General features: G+C 40.5%; 2 protein-coding genes across 4 annotated transcripts in view; both read right to left on the reverse strand.

Moving 5' to 3' along the window:
- Positions 1-6998, reverse strand: part of slc15a1a (solute carrier family 15 member 1a) — a 36416-nt gene extending 29418 nt beyond the window's left edge. The window contains exons 1-5 of the mRNA XM_061971556.1: positions 6825-6998; positions 6546-6633; positions 6316-6457; positions 364-483; positions 153-252 (exon numbers count right to left, since the gene is read on the reverse strand). Of these exons, the coding sequence (XP_061827540.1) occupies positions 153-252; positions 364-483; positions 6316-6457; positions 6546-6552 (369 nt within the window). The 5' untranslated portion in view covers positions 6553-6633; positions 6825-6998. The remainder of the gene's footprint in view (positions 1-152; positions 253-363; positions 484-6315; positions 6458-6545; positions 6634-6824) is intronic.
- Positions 6999-9244: 2246 nt separating this feature from the next.
- LOC133613779 (dedicator of cytokinesis protein 9) overlaps positions 9245-22267 on the reverse strand; it is a 307269-nt gene continuing 294246 nt past the window's right edge. For all 3 annotated transcript variants that reach the window (XM_061971560.2, XM_061971559.2, XM_061971558.2), the window contains exons 52-53: positions 18895-19033; positions 9245-9512 (exon numbers count right to left, since the gene is read on the reverse strand). In XM_061971560.2, the coding sequence (XP_061827544.1) occupies positions 9390-9512; positions 18895-19033 (262 nt within the window). In that variant the 3' untranslated portion in view covers positions 9245-9389. The remainder of the gene's footprint in view (positions 9513-18894; positions 19034-22267) is intronic.

Consider the following 22267-nt stretch of genomic DNA (forward strand, 5'->3'; position numbering starts at 1 on the left):
TGCAGCTCACCATGTCAGTATTAGCAGTGGTGGATAATACAGCAGTTTGGGGTATTTTTGGAGCTCGAGGCACTATAACATCGTCTTCACAGCAACCCAACAATTCCTAGAAGCTTGCTGCACATCTTTATTTCTTAGGATCATGTACTAACCTGGTGATCACCAAACTGATCTCCACCAAAGGCGGCCACACAAGGTTTAATACCTCCAGTGCCAAGAGCGATGAGGAAGAGGCCAACCATTGACATCACACTGAATGTAAACAAAAACAGCCAAACAAAGAAGTTTACAAACGAGGCTTGGAAGTCCACAATTTGCCTTTTGAACGCATTCGTGTTATTGTCATTAGTGTTGGAAACCCACACATGAAAGGTCATGTTGTCAGGCGACCCATCTTTGTTGTAGTCGGTGATGTCATGGATGGCACTGACAGCCATGAAGACCTGGCCGAGTGTATAGACGATAGACAAGTAGATGATGGTCCTGTGGGCAGAAACACAATCATCCATGAATATATCTGCACCACACAAATCTTGTAGCTTAGATTAGTGCTTACAAATAGAATAGCCTCTGAAATTCTATACCCCTTTATAAGGGCAAAGAAGAACTAGATTCAGACCTAGTCAGCGTTCTGCCTCAGTGTGATAATCAACAAAATTATAATTGTCATGTCTGTGTAATCATGTTTTGTCTTAGTCATGTTTTGTTTAGTTTCTGGCTTTTCACTCCCTTGTCTTGTTTGCATGATTACCCATTAGTTTCACCTGTTCCACATTTGGACTCATTGTGCACTCTTGTTTGTCACCATAGCAACCATTAGTTTTCACCTGTCACGTCACGCACCTGTTTCACGTTTTGAGTCACGCACCTGTTTTCGTTAATCATGTCTGTTATTTAAGCTTTTCATTTTCTGTTGTTCGTCCTGACGACATCCCCGTATTCATACCCCTGTCACACTCTGTCTACCTCTGCGCACTTCATGTCCATGCCAAGTAAGTTTTGTTTATTATTGCCACAGTTAGTGTTTTTTGTTTAATTGTTCATAGTTTCTGCCAATGTGCAAGTTTTGTGTTTATAGTCTAGTTTTGTACCTCCGCCCCTGTGCGCGCCTTTTGTTTGATCCTTTCTTTGTAGTTATAGTGTTAAATAAATCATGTATTTACCTTCACGCCATGACCAGTCCAATTCACTTGCACCTCGGAAGAACAAACCAAGCCATAGTCCAAGTCTTGACAATAATAAAATATCATGAAATAAATGTATATTATAATCGTCGTTATTTAAAATGTTAAAGTGTTACTACAAACATTTTACTGTACAAAACTTCTTTTAAAAATACTAAATAGAAACTTGGAACTTTAAACAAACAAGACACAAAATATACAACATACAATGGAGAGATTCCAATCAATTAAATAAATTATTGAACTGGAAAATTGGTTTTGAAAAATAAGCCAAGGAAAATATCAAATACGTATTTTTTTCTAAAACACAATTGTCAGAATAATTGTATCTAAGTTATCACAAAACTTTGTGTGGCCAGGAGTTCCCGGCGAGAGGACAAAAGCTGTCTTTGATCCTACCAAGCAAAAGGCTTGTAAAACTCCACTGTGTAGGATGGGAAGCGACATGAAGGTGTCGGTTTCTTTGATGTATTGTAATCCACAGGAAGATTTTGTCTTGACCCGAGATGTACAGAGCGGAGAGGAAGCAGGACCTGACTCCCCTCCAGGCACCTTTTCTTTGAACTGTTTTGTGACCAAAGGCAGCGGCTGTTTACGACCCCCTTCCTTTAGAAACAGCTGTTGCCATGTAATCAGGGAAAGTCCAAATAAAAGAGGAGGCGTACACTCTTTCGTCAGAGCGTGGTGGGAGAGTGCAAGAGTACAGCCCAGACGTTTCTCCTCAAATGAGCTAAATAGAATTTTGTCTCTATTTAATTCCTTGCTTCTTTGTCTGTTTAATAGATGTCATCAGTGTTTGAACCTGACAACAATACTCATGAATAATTTAGAAAAATAATGGTCCTTTATGCCTGTTCTGCCTCCAGTTTTCATGCAAATCTGTCAATTGAAGTCAAGTTTAAAATCATTGTAATGGATTACGAATTGCAAAAAAGTATTTGCTGAGAATGTCATTGTCTAATATGGCGGTTCTCACCTCCCGCCAGGAGGAGAAGCAGTTGTGTTTTGTGCTGCTTTGTATTATCAGGCATGAGACTTGAACTTCATGAAAACGACTGAAAATAAGCCAGTTTTTCAACAATTGAACATGCAAAAGAAAGCACCATTTAAAGATGTTTTAGTGTTTAAAGAATTGAAAAGTGATCAACAGAGTTGACATAAGTACATACCCCATTCATCCAAATGAATCACTATGTCTGTTTCAGTCACTGTGTTATTTAGTCACTACAGTAATTGTGTTTGCATCCACAGGAACCACATGGGTTAGCCTACTCTATACAGTATTTACAACCTTATTAGTGTTCACTTCACAGCCACATCTAGTTATTTACACATTACTTGGCTACATTCACACATTACTTTTGGAACTTTTGCTTTGATGGCTCTGACATGAGCCTTCCTGGCAAATTTCTGAGCAGCTTGGATTTTCCTTTTCGTTTCTGCCTTAGTGCCTTGGATTTTATAGCCAACATCATTTAAAGTGGCCAACATCATTTAAAGTGGCCAACATCATTTAACGAGGCCAGCTATGTCATTCTAGTGGCCTGCCAACATCATTTAACGTGGTCCACCAACATCATTTAATGTGGTCCGCCAACATCCTTTAATGTGGCCCGTCAACATCATTTAATGTGGTCCGCCAACATCATTTAATGTGGCCAGCATCATTTAATTCGGCCAACATCAATTAATGTGGCCAGCTATGTCATTTAATGTGGACTGCCAACATCATTTAATGTGACCAGCAATGTCATCTCATGTTGTCCGCCACATCATTTAAAGTGGCCAGCTACGTTATTTAAAGTCGCCCGCCAACATCATTAATGTGGCCCGCCAACATCATTTTTTTGTGGTCCGCTACATCATTTAATGTGGCCAGCTATGTCATTTAATGTGGACCGCCACATCATTTAATGTGGCCAGCTACGTCATTTAATATGGCCTGTCAACATCATTTAATGTGGTCTGCCAACATCATTTAATGTGTTCCACTACATAATTTATTGTGGCCAGCTATGTCATTTAATGTGGACCCCCACATCATTTAAAGTGGCCAGCTATGTCATTTAATGTGGCCAGCTATGTCATTTCATGTGGACCGCCACATCATTTAATGTGGCCAGCTACGTCATTTAATGTGGCCCACCAACATTATTTAATGTGGCCTGCCAACATCATTTAAGGTGGCCCGCCAACATCATTTATTGTGGTCCGCTACATCATTTAAAATGGCCAGCTATGTCATTTAATGTTGCCCACCAACATCATTTAATGTGTTCCGCTACATTATTTAATGTGGCCAGCTATGTCATTTAATGTGGACCGCCACATCATTTAACGTGGCCAGCTACGTCATTTCATGTGGCCAGCTACGTCATTTAATGTGGCCCGCCAACGTCATTTAATGTGGTCCACTACATCATTTAATGTGGCCAGCTATGTCATCTAATGTTGCCCACCTACATCATTTAATGTGGCCAGCTACGTCATTTAACTTGGCCCGCCAACATCATTTAATGTGGCCCGGCAACATCATTAAAGTGGTCCGCCAACATCATTTAATGTGGTCCGCTACATCATTTGATGTGGCCAGCTATGTCATTTAATGTTGCCCACCAACATCATTGAATGTGTTCCGCTACATCATTTAACGTGGCCAGCTATGTCATTTAATGTGGACCGCCACATCATTTAACGTGGCCAGCTACGTCATTTCATGTGGCCAGCTACGTCATTTAATGTGGCCCGCCAACGTCATTTAATGTGGTCCACTACATCATTTAATGTGGCCAGCTATGTCATCTAATGTTGCCCACCTACATCATTTAATGTGGCCAGCTACGTCATTTAACTTGGCCCGCCAACATCATTTAATGTGGCCCGGCAACATCATTAAAGTGGTCCGCCAACATCATTTAATGTGGTCCGCTACATCATTTGATGTGGCCAGCTATGTCATTTAATGTTGCCCACCAACATCATTGAATGTGTTCCGCTACATCATTTAACGTGGCCAGCTATGTCATTTAATGTGGACCGCCACATCATTTAACGTGGCCAGCCACATCATTTAATGTGGCCAGCTACGTCATTTCATGTGGCCAGCTACGTCATTTAATGTGGCCCGCCAACGTCATTTAATGTGGTCCACTACATCATTTAATGTGGCCAGCTATGTCATCTAATGTTGCCCACCTACATCATTTAATGTGGCCAGCTACGTCATTTAACTTAGCCCGCCAACATCATTTAATGTGGCCCGGCAACATCATTAAAGTGGTCCGCCAACATCATTTAATGTGGTCCGCTACATCATTTGATGTGGCCAGCTATGTCATTTAATGTTGCCCACCAACATCATTGAATGTGTTCCGCTACATCATTTAACGTGGCCAGCTATGTCATTTAATGTGGACCGCCACATCATTTAATGTGGCCAGCTACGTCATTAATGTGGCCCGCCAACGTCATTTAATTTGGTCCGCTACATCATTTAATGTGGCCAGCTATGTCATTTAATGTTGCCCACCAACATCATTTAATGTGTTCAGCTACATCATTTAATGTGGCCAGCTACGTCCTTTAAGGTGGCCCGCCAACATCATTTAATGTGTTCCGCCAACATCATTTAATGTGGCCCGCCAACATCATTAAAGTGGTCCGCCAACATCATTTAAAGTGGCCCGCCAACATCATTTAATATGGTCCACTACATCATTTGATGTGGCCAGCTATGTCATTTAATGTTGCCCACCAACATCATTTAATGTGTTCCGCTACATTATTTAACGTGGCCAGCTATGTCATTTAATGTGAACCGCCACGTCATTTAATGTGGCCAGCTACATCATGTAATGTGGCCAGCTACGTCATTTAACGTGGTCCGCTACGTCATTTCATGTGGCCAGCTACGTCATTTCATGTGGCCAGCTATGTCATTTAATGTGGCCAGCTACGTCATTTAATTTGGCCAGCTACGTCATTTAACTGTGGCCCACCAACATCATTTAATGTGTTCCGCTACATCATTTAATGTGGCCAGCTATGTCATTTAATTTGGACCGCCACATCATTTAACATGGCCAGCTACGTCATTTAACGTGGCCAGCTACGTCATTTAATGTGGCCAACTACGTCATTTACTGTGGCCAGCTACGTCATTTAACTTGGCCCGCCAACATCATTTAATTGTGGTCCGCTACATCATTTAATGTGGCCAGCTATGTCATTTCATGTGGCCAGCTATGTCATTTCATGTCGCCAGCTATGTCATTTAATGTGGCCAGCTATGTCATTTAATGTGGCCAGCTATGTCATTTCATGTGGCCAGCTATGTCATTTAATGTGGCCAGCTACGTCATTTAATTTGGCCAGCTACGTCATTTAACTGTGGCCCACCAACATCATTTAATGTGTTCCGCCACATCATTTAACATGGCCAGCTACGTCATTTAATGTGGCCAGCTACGTCATTTAATGTGGCCAGCTACGTCATTTAATGTGGCCAACTACGTCATTTACTGTGGCCAGCTACGTCATTTAACTTGGCCCGCCAACATCATTTAATTGTGGTCCGCTACGTCATTTAACGTGGCCAGCTATGTCATTTAATGTTGTCCGCCACATCATTTTAGGTGGCCCTTCATGTCAATTAATTGGCCAACCACATAATTTAATGTAGCCTGCAAAAAAAAGGCTGGGAATAAATCACTTTTTGGCAAATTGTTCTTTTAATTTGGGCAGAAAAATGTACTGCATGTGCTCTACAGTTGAATATTATCTGTTCATGCAACAACATCCATCCATCAGTCCATTTTCTACCGCTTGTCCCGTTCGAGGTGGACATGTTCCAAGCATTTCTAAATAAATACTTGAATATCTGCCTGTCACTCTGACTCAAAACAGTTGCATATGCAGAATGTGTAGCAATACCTTTATATTCACTGTTACAGGCCGGCCCATAATTGTGATGTGGGCCTGAATAAACCAAGTGTGCATGAATCCTTTATGGGAAAACAATCCTTAAAGATCACATGGTGTGCAAAAACTCTAGACTCTTTAATCATGATTAAAACAAGTCTTCTAATACTGTATATATTTTTCTTATGGCAAGAAAACATGAGGCACTCACTTAAACTTCCCCAGCCAGGAGTCGGCCACAATGGCCCCCAGAATGGGGGTGAGGTAGCACAGAGCCACAAAGGTGTGGTAGATGGAGGTGGAAAGGTCTTCATCCCAGAGCAGGAAGAATTTAAAGTACAACACCAGCACAGCTGTGGACAGCAAAAACCAAGCAGTGTAAATCCTCGCTGGACGTTAACAGCTCTGATTGTGCATGAAATATAGAAATATATTCCTCACCGCGCATGCCATAGTAAGAGAACCTCTCGCAGAACTCGTTTACCACGATGAAGAATATGCTAAGCGGGTAGCTACATACTGTTATGTCCTAAAAAAAACACAAGTAAGTAAGTAAATAAGTACATTTTATCTACTAAGCACGTGTCACAGATATAAATCACAATGTGCTGTACAAAATATAGAACAGGGGCAACATAATAAAAATAATACATTTAAACAAAAAAAGCAATCATAGGAGCCACAACAATTTTAATATCATTCCAAAAACAAAGGCTTTACCTTCCCTTTGCTGCGCTTCTCTTGCTTTGGTTCCTTACAATTTGACACTAAAAAAAAAAAAAAAATAAATAAAAAAAACGTGTTAGTTTATTTAACGTGATTTAAAAAGAATCATGATTAAAACTCACCAGTCATGATGTGGACAAGCTGCTTTCAATAGGAGGAAAGTCGGGACAGTGTTTGCTTGATAAGGCCTATTAGTCATTCATACGTCTTCCATGCTGCTGACTGTGCAGCTTTTGCAGTGGGCGGAGCCGTGAGATATGACAACAGATAAGCACACCCCCATAAAAACATTCTAAAGAAATGAGTGTATTTTATTAAAAGAAAAGCATAGGGGAACATTTACAGCAGAACAGTGACTTTGTGTTAAATACAAATAAAAAAAAACCCATTGCTGCGCAAATATAAAAAAATCCAAACACTAAATTGGTAAAAAGCCTCCAATAAGTCCCCCCCGGTAGGTGCAGTTTCAGGTCCGAGCCCTCACTCACTTTGGCATGAAGGTGAACATCTGTACAGTGTATGAGCTTCACATATTGCACACGCTCCTTTTCTCTTTTCATATTTACATAAATAACAACCTTTTTTGTGTGCTTTAAATAGTCTGAAACGCTCCTAACTATTGAAGCAAGTTTGTATTGGCTATAATGAGGCTGCGATTGTAGAAATATAATAAATGTAATGTACACGCTCATGTATGCATCGCTACAGTGGATTGTAGAAGAGGACTGCTGTACATGAAAAACATCGTGTGAGAGGAAAATGAACTCAAATATAAAACTGGGATGGTGTAATGTAAGGACATGCTATATGTTGGAACGTCTCCATGGAGCGCCCAGTCTCAACTGCTTCTCTGCGCCACCACATAGTCCACGTAGGCCACATTGTCCATGTAGGCCACATAGTCCACATTGGCCACATAGTCCACATTGTCCACGTAGGCCACATTGTCCACGTAGGCCACATTGTCCATGTCGGCCACATAGTCCACATAGTCCATGTCGGCCACATAGTCCATGTCGGCCACATAGTCCATGTAGGCCACATAGTCCACGTATGCCACATTGTCCATGTAGGCCACATAGTCCATGTCGGCCACATAGTCCATGTAGGCCACATAGTCCATGTAGGCCACATAGTCCATGTAGGCCACATAGTCCATGTCGGCCACATAGTCCATGTAGGCCACATAGTCCATGTAGGCCACATAGCCTTTGTAGGCCACATTGTCTACGTAGTCGACATTGTCCATGTAGGCCACATTGTCCATGTCGGCCACATTGTCCATGTCGGCCACATAGTCCATGTAGGCCACATAGTCTATGTAGGCCACATTGTCCACATAGTCGACATTGTCCATGTAATCCACATTGTCCACGTAGTCGACATAGTCCATGTAGGCCACATTGTCCATGTAGGCCACATAGTCCATGTAGGCCACATAGTCCATGTCGGCCACGTAGGCCACATAGTCCATGTCGGCCACATAGTCCATGTAGGCCACATAGTCCATGTCGGCCACATAGTCTATGTCGGCCACATAGTCCATTTAGGCCACATAGTCCATGTAGGCCACATAGTCCATGTAGGCCACATAGTCCATGTAGGCCACATTGTCCATGTAGGCCACATAGTCCATGTCGGCCACATAGTCCATGTAGGCCACATTGTCCACGTAGTCGACATTGTCCATGTAATCCACATTGTCCACGTAGTCGACATAGTCCATGTAGGCCACATTGTCCATGTAGGCCACATAGTCCATGTAGGCCACATAGTCCGTGTCGGCCACGTAGGCCACATAGTCCATGTCGGCCACATAGTCCATGTAGGCCACATAGTCCATGTCGGCCACATAGTCCATTTAGGCCACATAGTCCATGTAGGCCACATAGTCCATGTCGGCCACATAGTCCATGTAGGCCACATAGTCCATGTCGGCCACATAGTCCATGTAGGCCACGTAGTCCACATAGTCCATGTCGGCCACGTAGTCCACATAGTCCATGTCGGCCACATAGTCCATTTAGGCCACATTGTCTACATAGTCCATGTCAGCCACGTAGTCTTCATAGTCCATGTAGGCCACATAGTCCATGTCGGCCACATAGTCCATGGAGGCCACATAGTCCATGGAGGCCACATAGTCCATGTCGGCCATATAGGCCACATAGTCCATGTCGGCCACATAGTCCATGGAGGCCATATAGGCCACATTGTCCATGTCGGCCACATAGTCCATGTCGGCCACGTAGTCCATGTCGGCCACGTAGTCCATGTCGGCCACGTAGTCCATGTCGGCCACGTAGTCCACATAATCCATGTTGGCCACATAGTCCATGTAGGCCACGTAGTCAATGTCGGCCATGTAGTCCATGTCAACCACGTAGTCCACATAATCCATGTAGGCCACATAATCCATGTAGGCCACGTAGTCCATGTCGGCCACGTAGTCCATGTCGGCCACATAGTCCACATAGTCCATGTAGGCCACATAGTCCATGTCGGCCACCGCGTGGTGGTGTGGATAAGTCATTACCCTCGTCTGACCGCTTCCTCGCATCATACCACAGAGGAAGAGCTGGGGATGCCCTGGATGGTGGCACCTGTCGGCGTGCCGCTGATGGCGTTGAAGATCTGAAGCGAGTCCGGAAGAGCGCTCTTGATGTCTTCCACCGTGCTGATCTGGAAGAGGAAATTCCATATGAAAAACGAATTATTATTATTATTTTTTTTTTAGGAAGTACACTCGCTGTATTGCAGAACCACTGCTGCTCACTCCTCCCCTCACCTCCCAGGGGGTGATCAAGGGTGATGGGTCAAATGCAGAGAATAATTTCGCCACACCTCGTGTGTGTGTGTGTGTGTGTGTGTGTGTGTGTGTGTGTGTGTGTGTGTGACAATCATTGGTAATTCAACTTTAACACACACCATAGTAATACTTGTATACCTGACTACGGTGGCCGTAATGGGCCAACAATCCATTAAGCGGTGCGGCTTCAAAGTCCTACGAAAACATTTTGACAGATTTTTGAGTGGCGTGTGTAATATTCTTTATTTTCAATGTATCATTTAAAGTTTTGGTGTTGTTTACTGGCGTCATATTGCAGTCTACACGTATCTCTTATGTGTGACTACCGACTGGTCACACTTATCATTACACCATGTACCAAATAAAATTGCTCCGAGGTCGGTAAGCACAACCAGAATTATTCCGTACATTAGGCGTTAGGTTATAAGATTGATTTTTTGAGAAAGTTAAAGGATTTTAAGTGCGCCTTATAGTCCGAAAAATACGGTACCTTTCCTGTAAAAATATCATTGACCCTGAATTTCTGGTTCTTGTTTGGTAAAAATTCAAATACAAAATTAAAGCTGCAAGCAGCGTTGGTCGGGCCCACAAATTTGGCAGGTGCTAAGCCTAAGTGTCCCAATACTTTTGTCCAGTTTTATTCCTAAGTGTCCAAATACTTTTGTCAAGTTGTAGTCCTAGGTGTCCCAATACTTTTGTCCAGTGTAGGTGTCCCAATACTTTTGTCCAGTGGTAGTCCTAAGTGTCCTAATACTTTTGTCCAGTTTTAGTCCTAAGTGTCCCAATACTTTTGTCAAGTGGAAATCCTAAGAGTTCCAATACTTTTGTCAAGTTTTAGTCCCAAGTGGCCCAATACTTTTGTCCAGTTTTAGTCCTAAGTGTCCCAATACTTTTGTCAAGTTGTAGTCCTAAGTGTCGCAATACTTTTGTCCAGTGTAAGTGTCCCAATACTTTTGTCAAGCGGTAGTCCTAAGTGTCCCAATACTTTTGTCTACGACCGGTTTATAAAAAAATTTTGTTTTGAAGGGGAAATTGCAAACTTCCTGTTGATTTTTGCTGAGGGTTGTCAATCTATGAAATGTAGGTCTAAGTGAGACCTACATAGAGGTTTTTGTTTCATGTCTCTCCGACTTTCCCAGTGGGAGTTACAGGCAGTTGTGTCATTTTTTTCTTCCGAGGAGCAGTTTTTTCTGCGTTTTATTCAAAAATTGCGGTAGAGCACAATTTTGAGATTTGAGGTTAGGTTTTTTTTATTAGATTGCAATTTTTGCCAGTCCTGATGTGGGTGTTCAGTTTGGTGAGTTTTGAAGCATGTTAAGGGGGTCAAATGACAGCTCAAAGAGGCAAAAGTGACTGTTTTTAGTACTTTTTTGTCTTGAAGGGGGAATTGCCAACTTCCTGTTGATTTCTGCCCGAAGATATACCATTCTGAAATCTAGGTCTAAGTCAGACCTACATAGAGGTTTTTGTTTCATGTCTCTCCGACCTTCCTAATGGGAGTTACAGGCAGTCTAGTTTTTTTTTCCAGAGGTGGCGCTAGAGCGCAATTTTGAGTTTTGGGGTTCGGTTTTTTTTATTAAAAGGCAATTTTCGCAGGTCCTGATGTGTGGGTCAAATATGGTGAGTTTTGAAGCATGTTAAGTGGGTCAAATTACAGCTCAAAGAGGCGGTCGGTATAATAATAATAAAGAATAATAAAACCTTACAAATTCAATAGGCCCTTATGTCCCATTGCATAAGGACTCCCTTTGGGAGTCCTTATGCAATGGGCCATGCGGGCCCTAATAATATCAAGATAATACTTTAATTGGACAATACTAAACGTTTAAAAGTATATCAAGTCTTTAATAAAGTGATCACTGCAAACGTGTGCGTTTTTCCACTCTGCTCCCTTGAACTGGAGTGCGTGACACTTTTCTAGTCGTCTTTTGTAAAATCTTGCACTCTTCCGCCCTTCTTCATTTGTTCTTGAGGAACTCCGAAGAAGCGTTTATCATTTTCGCGATTCGAACAGTTTGTAAAGGTGAAAACAAAGCAAGCATAGGGCATTATTCTTCGGGAAAGGCTAAATGGCGCCGAGTGCCCATTGACCATTCAACGAGCCGGACGTGACGTCATGTAACCATGGTCTCTGCAGGTTGCAACATGTCAAATTTAAGACTTTTTAAGAGCATCTTGACAATTATTTAAGACCATTTCTAGGGATGTCCGATAGTATCGGACTGCCGATATTCTCGGCCGATAAATGCTTTAAAATGCAATATCGGAATTTATCGGTATCGGTTTCAAAAAGTTAAATTTATGACTTTTTTAAAACACCGCTGTGTACACGGACGTAGGGAGAAATACAGAGCGCCTTTACATGCCGGCCCAGTCACATAATATCGAGGGCAGTGGTTCTTAACCTTGTTGGAGGTACCGAACCCCACCAGTTTCATATGTGCATTCACACACCGAACCCTTCTTTAGTGAAAAATATATATATATATTTTTTCCCAAATTCAAGACAAAGTTATATGTTTTTGGTAACACTTTAGTATGGGGAACATATTCTAAGTAACAAAGACTTAATTTAGAGTTTTTTGGACACTAGGGGAACATATTCTAAGTAACAAAGACTACATTTAGGTTATTTGGACACTAGGGGAACATATTCTAAGTAACAAAGACTAAATTTAGTTATTTGGACACTAGGGGAACATATTCTAAGTAACAAAGACTACATTTAGAGTTGTTTGGACACTAGGGGAACATATTCTAAGTAATAAAGACTTAATTTAGAGTTATTTTGACACTAGGGGAACATATTCTAAGTAACAAAGACTACATTTAGAGTTATTTTGACACTAGGGGAACATATTCTAAGTAACAAAGACTTAATTTAGAGTTATTTGGACACTAGGGGAACATATTCTAAGTAACAAAGACTAAATTTAGGTTATTTGGACACTAGGGGAACATTCTAAGTAACAAAGACTAAATTTAGTTATTTGGACACTAGGGGAACATATTCTAAGTAACAAAGACTACATTTAGAGTTGTTTGGACACTAGGGGAACATATTCTAAGTAATAAAGACTTAATTTAGAGTTATTTGGACACTAGGGGAACATATTCTAAGTAACAAAGACTACATTTAGAGTTATTTTGACACTAGGGGAACATATTCTAAGTAACAAAGACTACATTTAGAGTTATTTTGACACTAGGGGAACATATTCTAAGTAACAAAGACTTAATTTAGAGTTATTTGGACACTAGGGGAACATATTCTAAGTAACAAAGACTAAATTTAGGTTATTTGGACACTAGGGGAATATATTCTAAGTAACAAAGACTAAATTTAGTTATTTGGACACTAGGGGAACATATTCTAAGTAACAAAGACTACATTTAGAGTTGTTTGGACACTAGGGGAACATATTCTAAGTAATAAAGACTTAATTTAGAGTTATTTGGACACTAGGGGAACATATTCTAAGTAACAAAGACTACATTTAGAGTTATTTTGACACTAGGGGAACATATTCTAAGTAACAAAGACTTAATTTAGAGTTATTTGGACACTAGGGGAACATATTCTAAGTAACAGAGACTTAATTTAGAGTTATTTGGACACTAGGGGAACATATTCTAAGTAACAAAGACTAAATTTAGAGTTATTTGGACACTAGAGGAACATATTCTAAGTGACAAAGACTTAATTTAGAGTTTTTGGACAGTAGGGGAACATATTCTAAGTAACAAAGACTTAATTTAGAGTTTTTGGACACTAGGGGAACATATTCTAAGTAACAAAGACTTAATTTAGAGTTATTTGGACACTAGGGGAACATATTCTAAGTAACAAAGACTTAATTTAGAGTTATTTGGACACTAGGGGAACATATTCTAAGTAACAAAAACTTAATTTAGAGTTATTTGGACACTAGGGGAACATATTCTAAGTAACAGAGACTCAATTTAGAGTTATTTGGACACTAGGGGAACATATTCGAAGTAACAAAGACTAAATTTAGAGTTATTTGGACACTAGGGGAACATATTCTAAGTAACAAAGACTACATTTAGAGTTATTTGGACACTATAGGAACATATTCTAAGTAACAAAGACTACATTTAGAGTTATTTGGACACTAGGGGAACATATTCTAAGTAACAAAGACTTAATTTAGAGTTATTTGGACACTAGGGGAACATATTCTAAGTAACAAAGACTACATTTAGAGTTATTTGGACACTAGGGGAACATATTCTAAGTAATAAAGACTTAATTTAGAGTTTTTTGGACACTAGGAGAACATATTCTAAGTAACAAAGACTTAATTTAGAGTTATTTGGACACTAGGGGAACATATTCTAAGTAATAAAGACTTAATTTAGAGTTATTTGGACACTAGGGGAACATATTCTAAGTAACAGAGACTTAATTTAGAGTTATTTGGACACTAGGGGAACATATTCTAAGTAACAGAGACTTAATTTAGAGTTATTTGGACACTAGGGGAACATATTCTAAGTAATAAAGACTTAATTTAGAGTTATTTGGACAGTAGGGGAACATATTCTAAGTAACAAAGACTTAATTTAGAGTTATTTGGACACCAGGGGAACATATTCTAAGTAAAAAAGACTAAATTTAGAGTTATTTGGACACTAGGGGAACATATTCTAAGTAACAGAGACTTAATTTAGAGTTATTTGGACACTAGGGGAACATATTCTAAGTAACAAAGACTACATTTAGAGTTATTTGGACACTAGGGGAACATATTCTAAGTAACAAAGACTACATTTAGAGTTATTTGGACACTAGGAGAACATATTCTAAGTAACAGAGACTTAATTTAGAGTTATTTGGACACTAGCAGAACATATTCTGAGTAACAATGACTAAATTTAGAGTTATTTGGACACTAGGGGAACATATTCTAAGTAACAGAGACTTAATTTAGAGTTATTTGGACACTAGGGGAACATATTCTAAGTAACAGAGACTTAATTTAGAGTTATTTGGACACTAGGGGAACATATTCTAAGTAACAGAGACTTAATTTAGAGTTATTTGGACACTAGGGGAACATATTGTAAGTAACAGAGACTCTATTTAGAGTTATTTGGATACTAGGGGAACATATTCTAAGTAACAAAGACTACATTTAGAGTTATTTGGACACTAGGGGAACATATTCTAAGTAACAAAGACTTAATTTAGAGTTATTTGGTTAGGGTTAGGGCCAGGGTTAGAGGGTTAGGGTTATAATAAGGCCATGCTTAATAAGGCATTAATAAGTACTTAATAATGACTAGTTAAGAGCCAATATGTTACAAATTTGCACGTTAATAAGCAACTAATTAATGGTGAATATGTTCCCCATACTAAAGTGTTACCATGTTTTTTTACTGGTTCATAAAATGAACCGTGCATGAACATCACCTTGTTCAAACAACAAAACCAACACAGTGCATAAACTCACAACAAATTACACACCTGCAAACCAGTCTGACTTCTGCTGTTGCCGTATCCGTAATACGCCGATAGGGAGAAGTGTTTATTTACACGATGAGTCAGGTGTGTCATGACCTCCGCCGAACCCCTGAGGCCGACTCACCGAACCCTTAGGGTTCGATCGAACCCAGGTTAAGAACCACTGATCTACGGCTTTCCACACACACAAGTGAATGCGAATCATACTTGGTCAACAGCCATACAGGTCACACTGAGGGTGGCCGTATAAACAACTTTAACACTGTTGCAAATATGCGCCACACCGTGAACCCACACCAAACAAGAATGACAAACACATTTCGGGAGAACATCCGCACCGTAACACAACATAAACACTACAGAACAAATACCCAGAACACCTTGCAGCACTAACTTTTCCGGGACGCTACAATATACACCCCCCGCTACCTCCTACACCCCCCACTTTGTGACTTCAATAATAAATATGGCAGTGCCATGTTGCCACTTTTTTCCATAACTTGAGTTGATTTATTTTGGAAAACCTTGTTACATTGTTTAATGCATCACAACAAAATTAGGCATAATAATGTGTTAATTCCACGACTGTATATATTGGTATCGGTTGATATCGGAATCGGTAATTAAGAGTTGAACAATATCGGAATATCGAATATCGGCAAAGAAGCCATTATCGGACATCTCTAACCATTTCACATCCATACGGACAAAAAATACAATGACAAAGTAAAATCAGAGGTCCAGAATGAATTGTAAGTACCGTATTTTCCGGACTATAAGGCGCACTTAACATACCAAGGAGGATCAGCGCCTTATAATAATTCTGGCTTTGCTTACCGACCTCGAAGCTATTTTATTTGGTACATGGTGTAATGATAAGTGTGACCAGCAGATGGCAGTCACACATAAGAGACACGTGCAGACTGCAATATGATGGCAGTCACACATACAAGATACGTGTCTACTGCAATATGATGGCAGTCACACATACGAGATACGTGTAGACTGCACTATGTGTGAAGTGAAGTGAAGTGAATTATATTTATATAGCGCTTTTCTCTAGTGACTCAAAGCGCTTTTACATAGTGAAACCCAATATCTAAGTTACATTTAAACCAGTGTGGGTGGCACTGGGAGCAGGTGGGTAAAGTGCCTTGCCCAGGGACACAGGGACTCGGATGGCGGAAGCGGGGATCGAACCTGGAACCCTCAGTTTGCTGGCACGGCCATTCTACCAACCGTGCTATACCGCCCCCTCATATTCATATAGTCATATTGCCACTATAATTGCAAGTCATTTGGCTTTGCCGCGGGCTTTTGTTAAGTTTTTCCTCCGCTGCTATGCCCAGCTGTAACAACACAACACACTAGCTGGTGGTGCTCAATAAATTCTGACAGGTAGCCTCCTTTAGTTCCGTTTTGTAATTCCGTTTTAGCGTCCTCAAAAATCCAAACATTTAAAAAGCAAGATTGAAGTTTATGCGTGGTTTAAATAAAAGTAATGTCGATAGATTTTTAAGACCTTTCAAAATCGTATTTAAGACCTTTTAGGGAGATTTTTGGAGAATTTCAGACATTTTAAGGCCTTAAATTCAAATGATTGGATTTAAAGGCCTACTGAAACCCACTACTACCGACCACGCAGTCTGATAGTTTATATATCAATGATGAAATCTTAACATTGCAACACATGCCAATACGGCCAGGTTAGCTTACTAAAGTGCAATTTTAAATTTCGCGCGAAATATCCTGCTGAAAACGTCTCGGTATGATGACGTCTGCGCGTGACGTCACGGATTGTAGAGGACATTTTGGGACAGCATGGTGGCCAGCTATTAAGTCGTCTGTTTTCATCGCAAAATTCCACAGTATTCTGGACATCTGTGTTGGTGAATCTTTTGCAATTTGTTCAATGAACAATGGAGACAGCAAAGAAAGCTGTAAGTGGGAAGCGGTGTATTGCGGCAGGTGTTGTGCCGGATAACGCACCCCCGCCGTAGAATGCACCCCCTGACTGTTGTGCCGGATAACACAGCCGGTGTTTCATTGTTTACATTCCCGAAAGATAACAGTCAAGCTTTACCATTGGCCTGTGGAGAACTGGGACAACAGAGACTCTTACCAGGAGGACTTTGAGTTGGATACGCAGACACGATACCGTGAGTACGCATGCAGCTGCGGCTTCCAAATATTTGATCGCTTGCCCGTACGTGCGTGCCGCTATGTGCATGTCACGTACGTAACTTTGGGGACTTTGGGGAAATATATGTGCTGTATGAACTTTGGGGAGGTGAACGGTACTTTGGGCTGTGGGATTGAGTGTGTTGTGCAGGTGTTTGAGTTGTATTGGCGGGTTATATGGACGGGAGGGGGGAGGTGTTTGTTATGCGGGATTAATTTGTGGCATATTAAATATAAGCCTGGTTGTGTTGTGGCTAATAGAGTATATATACGTCTTGTGTTTATTTACTATTTTAGTCATTCCCAGCTGAATATCAGGTCCCACCCGCCTCTCACAGCATCTTCCCTATCTGAATCGCTCCCACTGCCCTCTAGTCCTTCACTCTCACTTTCCTCATCCACAAATCTTTCAACCTTGCTGAAATTAATGGGGAAATCATCGCTCTCGCTGCTGGTGGCCATGATTGTAAACAATGTGCAGATGTGAGGAGCTCCACAACCTGTGACGTCACGCTACTCGTCTGCTACTTCCGGTACAGGCAAGGCTTTTTTTTATTAGCGACCAAAAGTTGCAAATTTTATTGTCGATGTTCTCTACTAAATCCTTTCAGCAAAAATATGGCAATATCGCGAAATGATCAAGTATGACACATAGAATGGACCTGCTATCCCCGTTTAAATAAGAAAATCGCATTTCAGTAGGCCTTTAAGACTTTTTTAGACTTTTTAAGACCCCACGGACACCCTGTGTAACTCCCAGCAATAGATAAATGAGTTGTACTTGTATAGCGCTTTTCTACCTTCAAGGTACTCAAAGCGCTTTGACACTATTTCCACATTCACCCATTCACACACTGGTAGATGGCACCAGTTAGTTGCATTAATTCTTATTGGAGAAATAGTTTCTCATCCTGAACAAATAGGAGGTTGACCGGTTTCTGGGCATGGATTTTTGTCTCACTGTCTGCTGTAGACCAAAACGTCTAACTTCACTTTTAAGGCCTAAGCTACTTTTTAAAAAACACAACAGGAAAAAAAATAAAAAAAATCACACAAGGCCAATTTCACAATCCTTACTTACAATACTTGCATTTGATGCTGCTGCAAGTGAATGCATAAGCATAGAGATGCACAGTATGCACATGTACATAGATAGTACTGTATTGTGTACATATGTAGGCATGCATGGAAAGTATTGATTGAGCCAGCTGCTGCATTGAAAGCCCTCATACTAAAAGGTGTGTAGAGCATGATTGTATTTATTTATTGCTAATATGTAGAGATAAGTGTCACCATCAAGGTGATGCAAATACAAAAAATATAATCTCCTGAATTTATTTGTGAAGAATTGTGAATGTACTGTTGCAAATACAAATGTAAGAATGCAGAGGTCATGCTTGATGCAGTCATTTGGCTGGATCAATAAAGAAAACAAACACTTATTTTTCTGTATTTATCATCATTACCATCCAATCTGCTCAGGTCAGCATCAGGGAAAAAGAGAGAACGGTGTTAACAACGTGCAAGTTGGCGATCACATCGTTACGCATTCAACACTATTTGAAAAGTCAGCCCTGTGCACTTACTTGCTCGTGCATGATGATGGACAGCTCTCTGGCCAGGTCCCTGTAGTTGGCCTTCATCTCGTCGTGATACTCTTGTTGGTCCTCCTTGATCAGCCGCTCGTTGATTCCCAAGCCATGGCCGCACGCTTCCACAAAATACCTGAGAATGTAAAATGAATCACAATGAATCGCCCAAAGGGGCCACACCCAAAGATTGACCAAACAGGATTTATTAACTCTCTATATGTGTCCATATACTGTAGTGTATTTTTCAATGTATACATACAGTCGTGGTCAAAAGTTTGCATACACTTCTAAAGAACATAATGTCATGGCTGTCTTGAGTTTCCAATCATTTCTACAACTCTTATTTTTTTGTGATAGAGTGATTGGAGCACATACTTGTTGGTCACAAAAAACATTCATAAAGTTTGCTTCTTTTATGAATTTATTATGGGTCTAGTGTAAGGCTGAAACGACGCGTCGACGTAGTCGACGTCATCGGTTACGTAAATACGTCGACGCCGTTTTTGTGCGTCGGCGCGTCGCATATTTACGTCACACTACTGTCATGGCGGAGCGCAAAGCAGACGATGCGAGCGAGGGGAAAAAACCACGCCAAAAGTCGTCAAAAGTGTCGGAGTATTTCAATAAACGGCCTAATAATGTTGTTGTATGCACACTGTGTCGAGCGGAAATGGCCTATCATAGCAGCACAACGGCTATGAACGAACATTTGAAAAGAAAACCCCCGACAGCGTTCTTGCCATCACCATCAACAAGTCAATCGTCCGCGTGCGTATACGTTGTCATTATTACACAAAAACATGAATGTGTCATTTGTATCTGCGTTGTAAATTCATAAACTAAAGCACCGTTTGCTCTGAGAGGCGCGTTTGGCGTGCCTGTTCAGTGTTTACAAAGACGCGCTCCTCTTTAACGCTGTGGAGAGGCGGCGGCGGCGAGCGAGCGGCGAGGCGGGGCGCGCCGGGAGCGACGCCGCAAGAGACAGGGGACGACGAGCGAGCGAGGAAGAGGAGCTGAAAAGCGAGGAAAGAAAGAGAAAAGAGTTGGAAGAGAAAAGACTTTGTGTAAAATTAAAAGATTGTAAACCTGGCAAAGCCGTCTGGCGTTCAGTCTGTCGGTCCTGAAAGAACCCCACGGCACAAGACGTGTCACAAACGCTAACGTTAATTAGTTGTGCAAATACCTTTTACAACATTAACAGTTACATATACTATGTACAAACCAACAATTAACTTTCACTTTAATCATACTATCATTGTTGTGTTATTAAGCAAAATAAGCAATACTTTTACTTTTGTTGAAATGTTTACACTGTACACTTTTTTGTATTGGATGTTTAGCTTTATTTTTGCACATTTTAGCAAATAAGCAATACTTTTACTTTTGTTGAAATGTTTACACTTGTTACAGAATATTTCTGTTTTGCACTTTTTTGTATTGGATGTTTATCTTTATTTTTGCACATTTTAAAGCAAAATAAGCAATACTTTTACTTTTTAAATGCTTATACTATTCCAGAATATTAAGATTTGCACTGGATGTTTACTTTTATATTTGCACATTAAAAAGCAAATAAGCTACTTTTAATTTTGTTAAATGTTAAAAGTTTTAAATGTTTACATTGTTACAGAATATTTTGTCATGTTGTTGTCAATGTTGACTGAGTGGCCATACTTTTTTTTTGTAAATAAAAGCCATGACTTTTGAAAAAACTGGCCTACTTTTTTTTTTTCCTCTTCATTTTAAATAAAAAAAATAATCGGTAAAAGGAAAAATAATCTATAGATTAATCGAAAAAAATAATCTATAGATTAACAGATTAATCGAAAAAATAATCTATAGATTAATCGATAGAAAAATAATCGTTAGCTGCAGCCCTAGTCTAGTGCAACGTTCCCTCTAAGGTGCGCGCCTGTGCAATTGTGCACTGCTCAAGCGTCCTCTGCACATGGCAAATCTATTCCACGCACAAAAAAAATAAAATAAGCGCATAACAATTTTCGACACGCGGACACGACAGAGAAAACAGTTTTCGTCATCATTGTTCAAATATTGTAACGTCTGTCGAGACGCTTTGAGGACATGAATTCCATCCATCACTTTACTGAGCAAAACTCTTTATTGTCGGCCATAAACAAATCACCAAAACATTAGTAAAAAAAATGATATCTAGCAAAAGTGGTCATTTTCTGCAGTACAAACCAAACCAAAAACAACTTTGTTATATCAACAGCAGCCGCTCGCTCTTTCTCACTTGCGCCAACACATGCACATATGGCACTTAGCCAGTGATGCATTTACAGCCACACAAAAAGTCGGACAACTCCAACACCACACATAAAGTGTCATTCCAGGTCGTTACACTATGATTTACCAATCAAATGTGTGCTTATTCTAGTGTCATTTATTAGGAATCTTAATTTATAAATATTAATCATGAAATGCTGTTAGTATATTAAATAAATACTAATAACTTGTCCAGGGTGTACCCCGCCTTCCGCCCGATTGTAGCTGAGATAGGCTCCAGCGCCCCCCCGCGACCCCAAAGGGAATAAGCGGTAGGAAATGGATGGATGGATGGATAATAAAAATATATTTTTTACAAACAGGAAGTTGCAGGAATGTACACATGATCCCCTGCTTACATCTCATTGTGCAACATGTGAATGTTTTAATGGGAACTAAATGCAATGTCTGAAAGGGGTACAAATTATTTCCAAAGCAGGACCTCCACCCAGACAAACAATACAAGTACACAGTTCATGAAAAACAATATTTTTTGTTATTGCCTAAACACTTATATTAGAAAATAACCTCATGGAAATGACTGCTGTCATTTGATTATAATAATAAGAGAATGTTGTCTGTCTATCTGTGTTGGCCCTGCGATGAGGTGGGGACTTGTCCAGGGTGCACCCCGCCTTCCGCCCGAATGCAGCTGAGATAGGCTCCAGCACCCCCGCGACCCCGCAAGGGACAAGCAGTAGAAAATGGATGGATGGATGGAGATTTAACTTGTTATTTAGTCAGGTTTGGGACAGGTGTGCTGCTGGTGTAGCCACAGTGTGCACGTCTGATGTTGCTCACATGGGCTCCACTGAATGCTCAGGGAGTTTTTGCGTTTGCTCACACACATGAAAAATTAGAGGGAACATCGGTTTACTGAAAATGCGAGCAAATCTGCTGGGTCAAAAGTATACATACAGCAATGTTAATATTTGCTTACATGTCCCTTGGCAAGTTTCACTGCAATAAGGCGCTTTTGGTAGCCATCCACAAGCTTCTGCTTGAATTTTTGACCACTCCTCTTGACAAAATTGGTGCAGTTCAGCTAAATTTGTTTGTTTTCTGACATGGACTTGTTTCT

This window comes from Nerophis lumbriciformis, linkage group LG13 (genome assembly GCF_033978685.3).
Source record: "Nerophis lumbriciformis linkage group LG13, RoL_Nlum_v2.1, whole genome shotgun sequence".
In the NCBI taxonomy this organism is placed as follows: Eukaryota; Metazoa; Chordata; class Actinopteri; order Syngnathiformes; family Syngnathidae; genus Nerophis; species Nerophis lumbriciformis.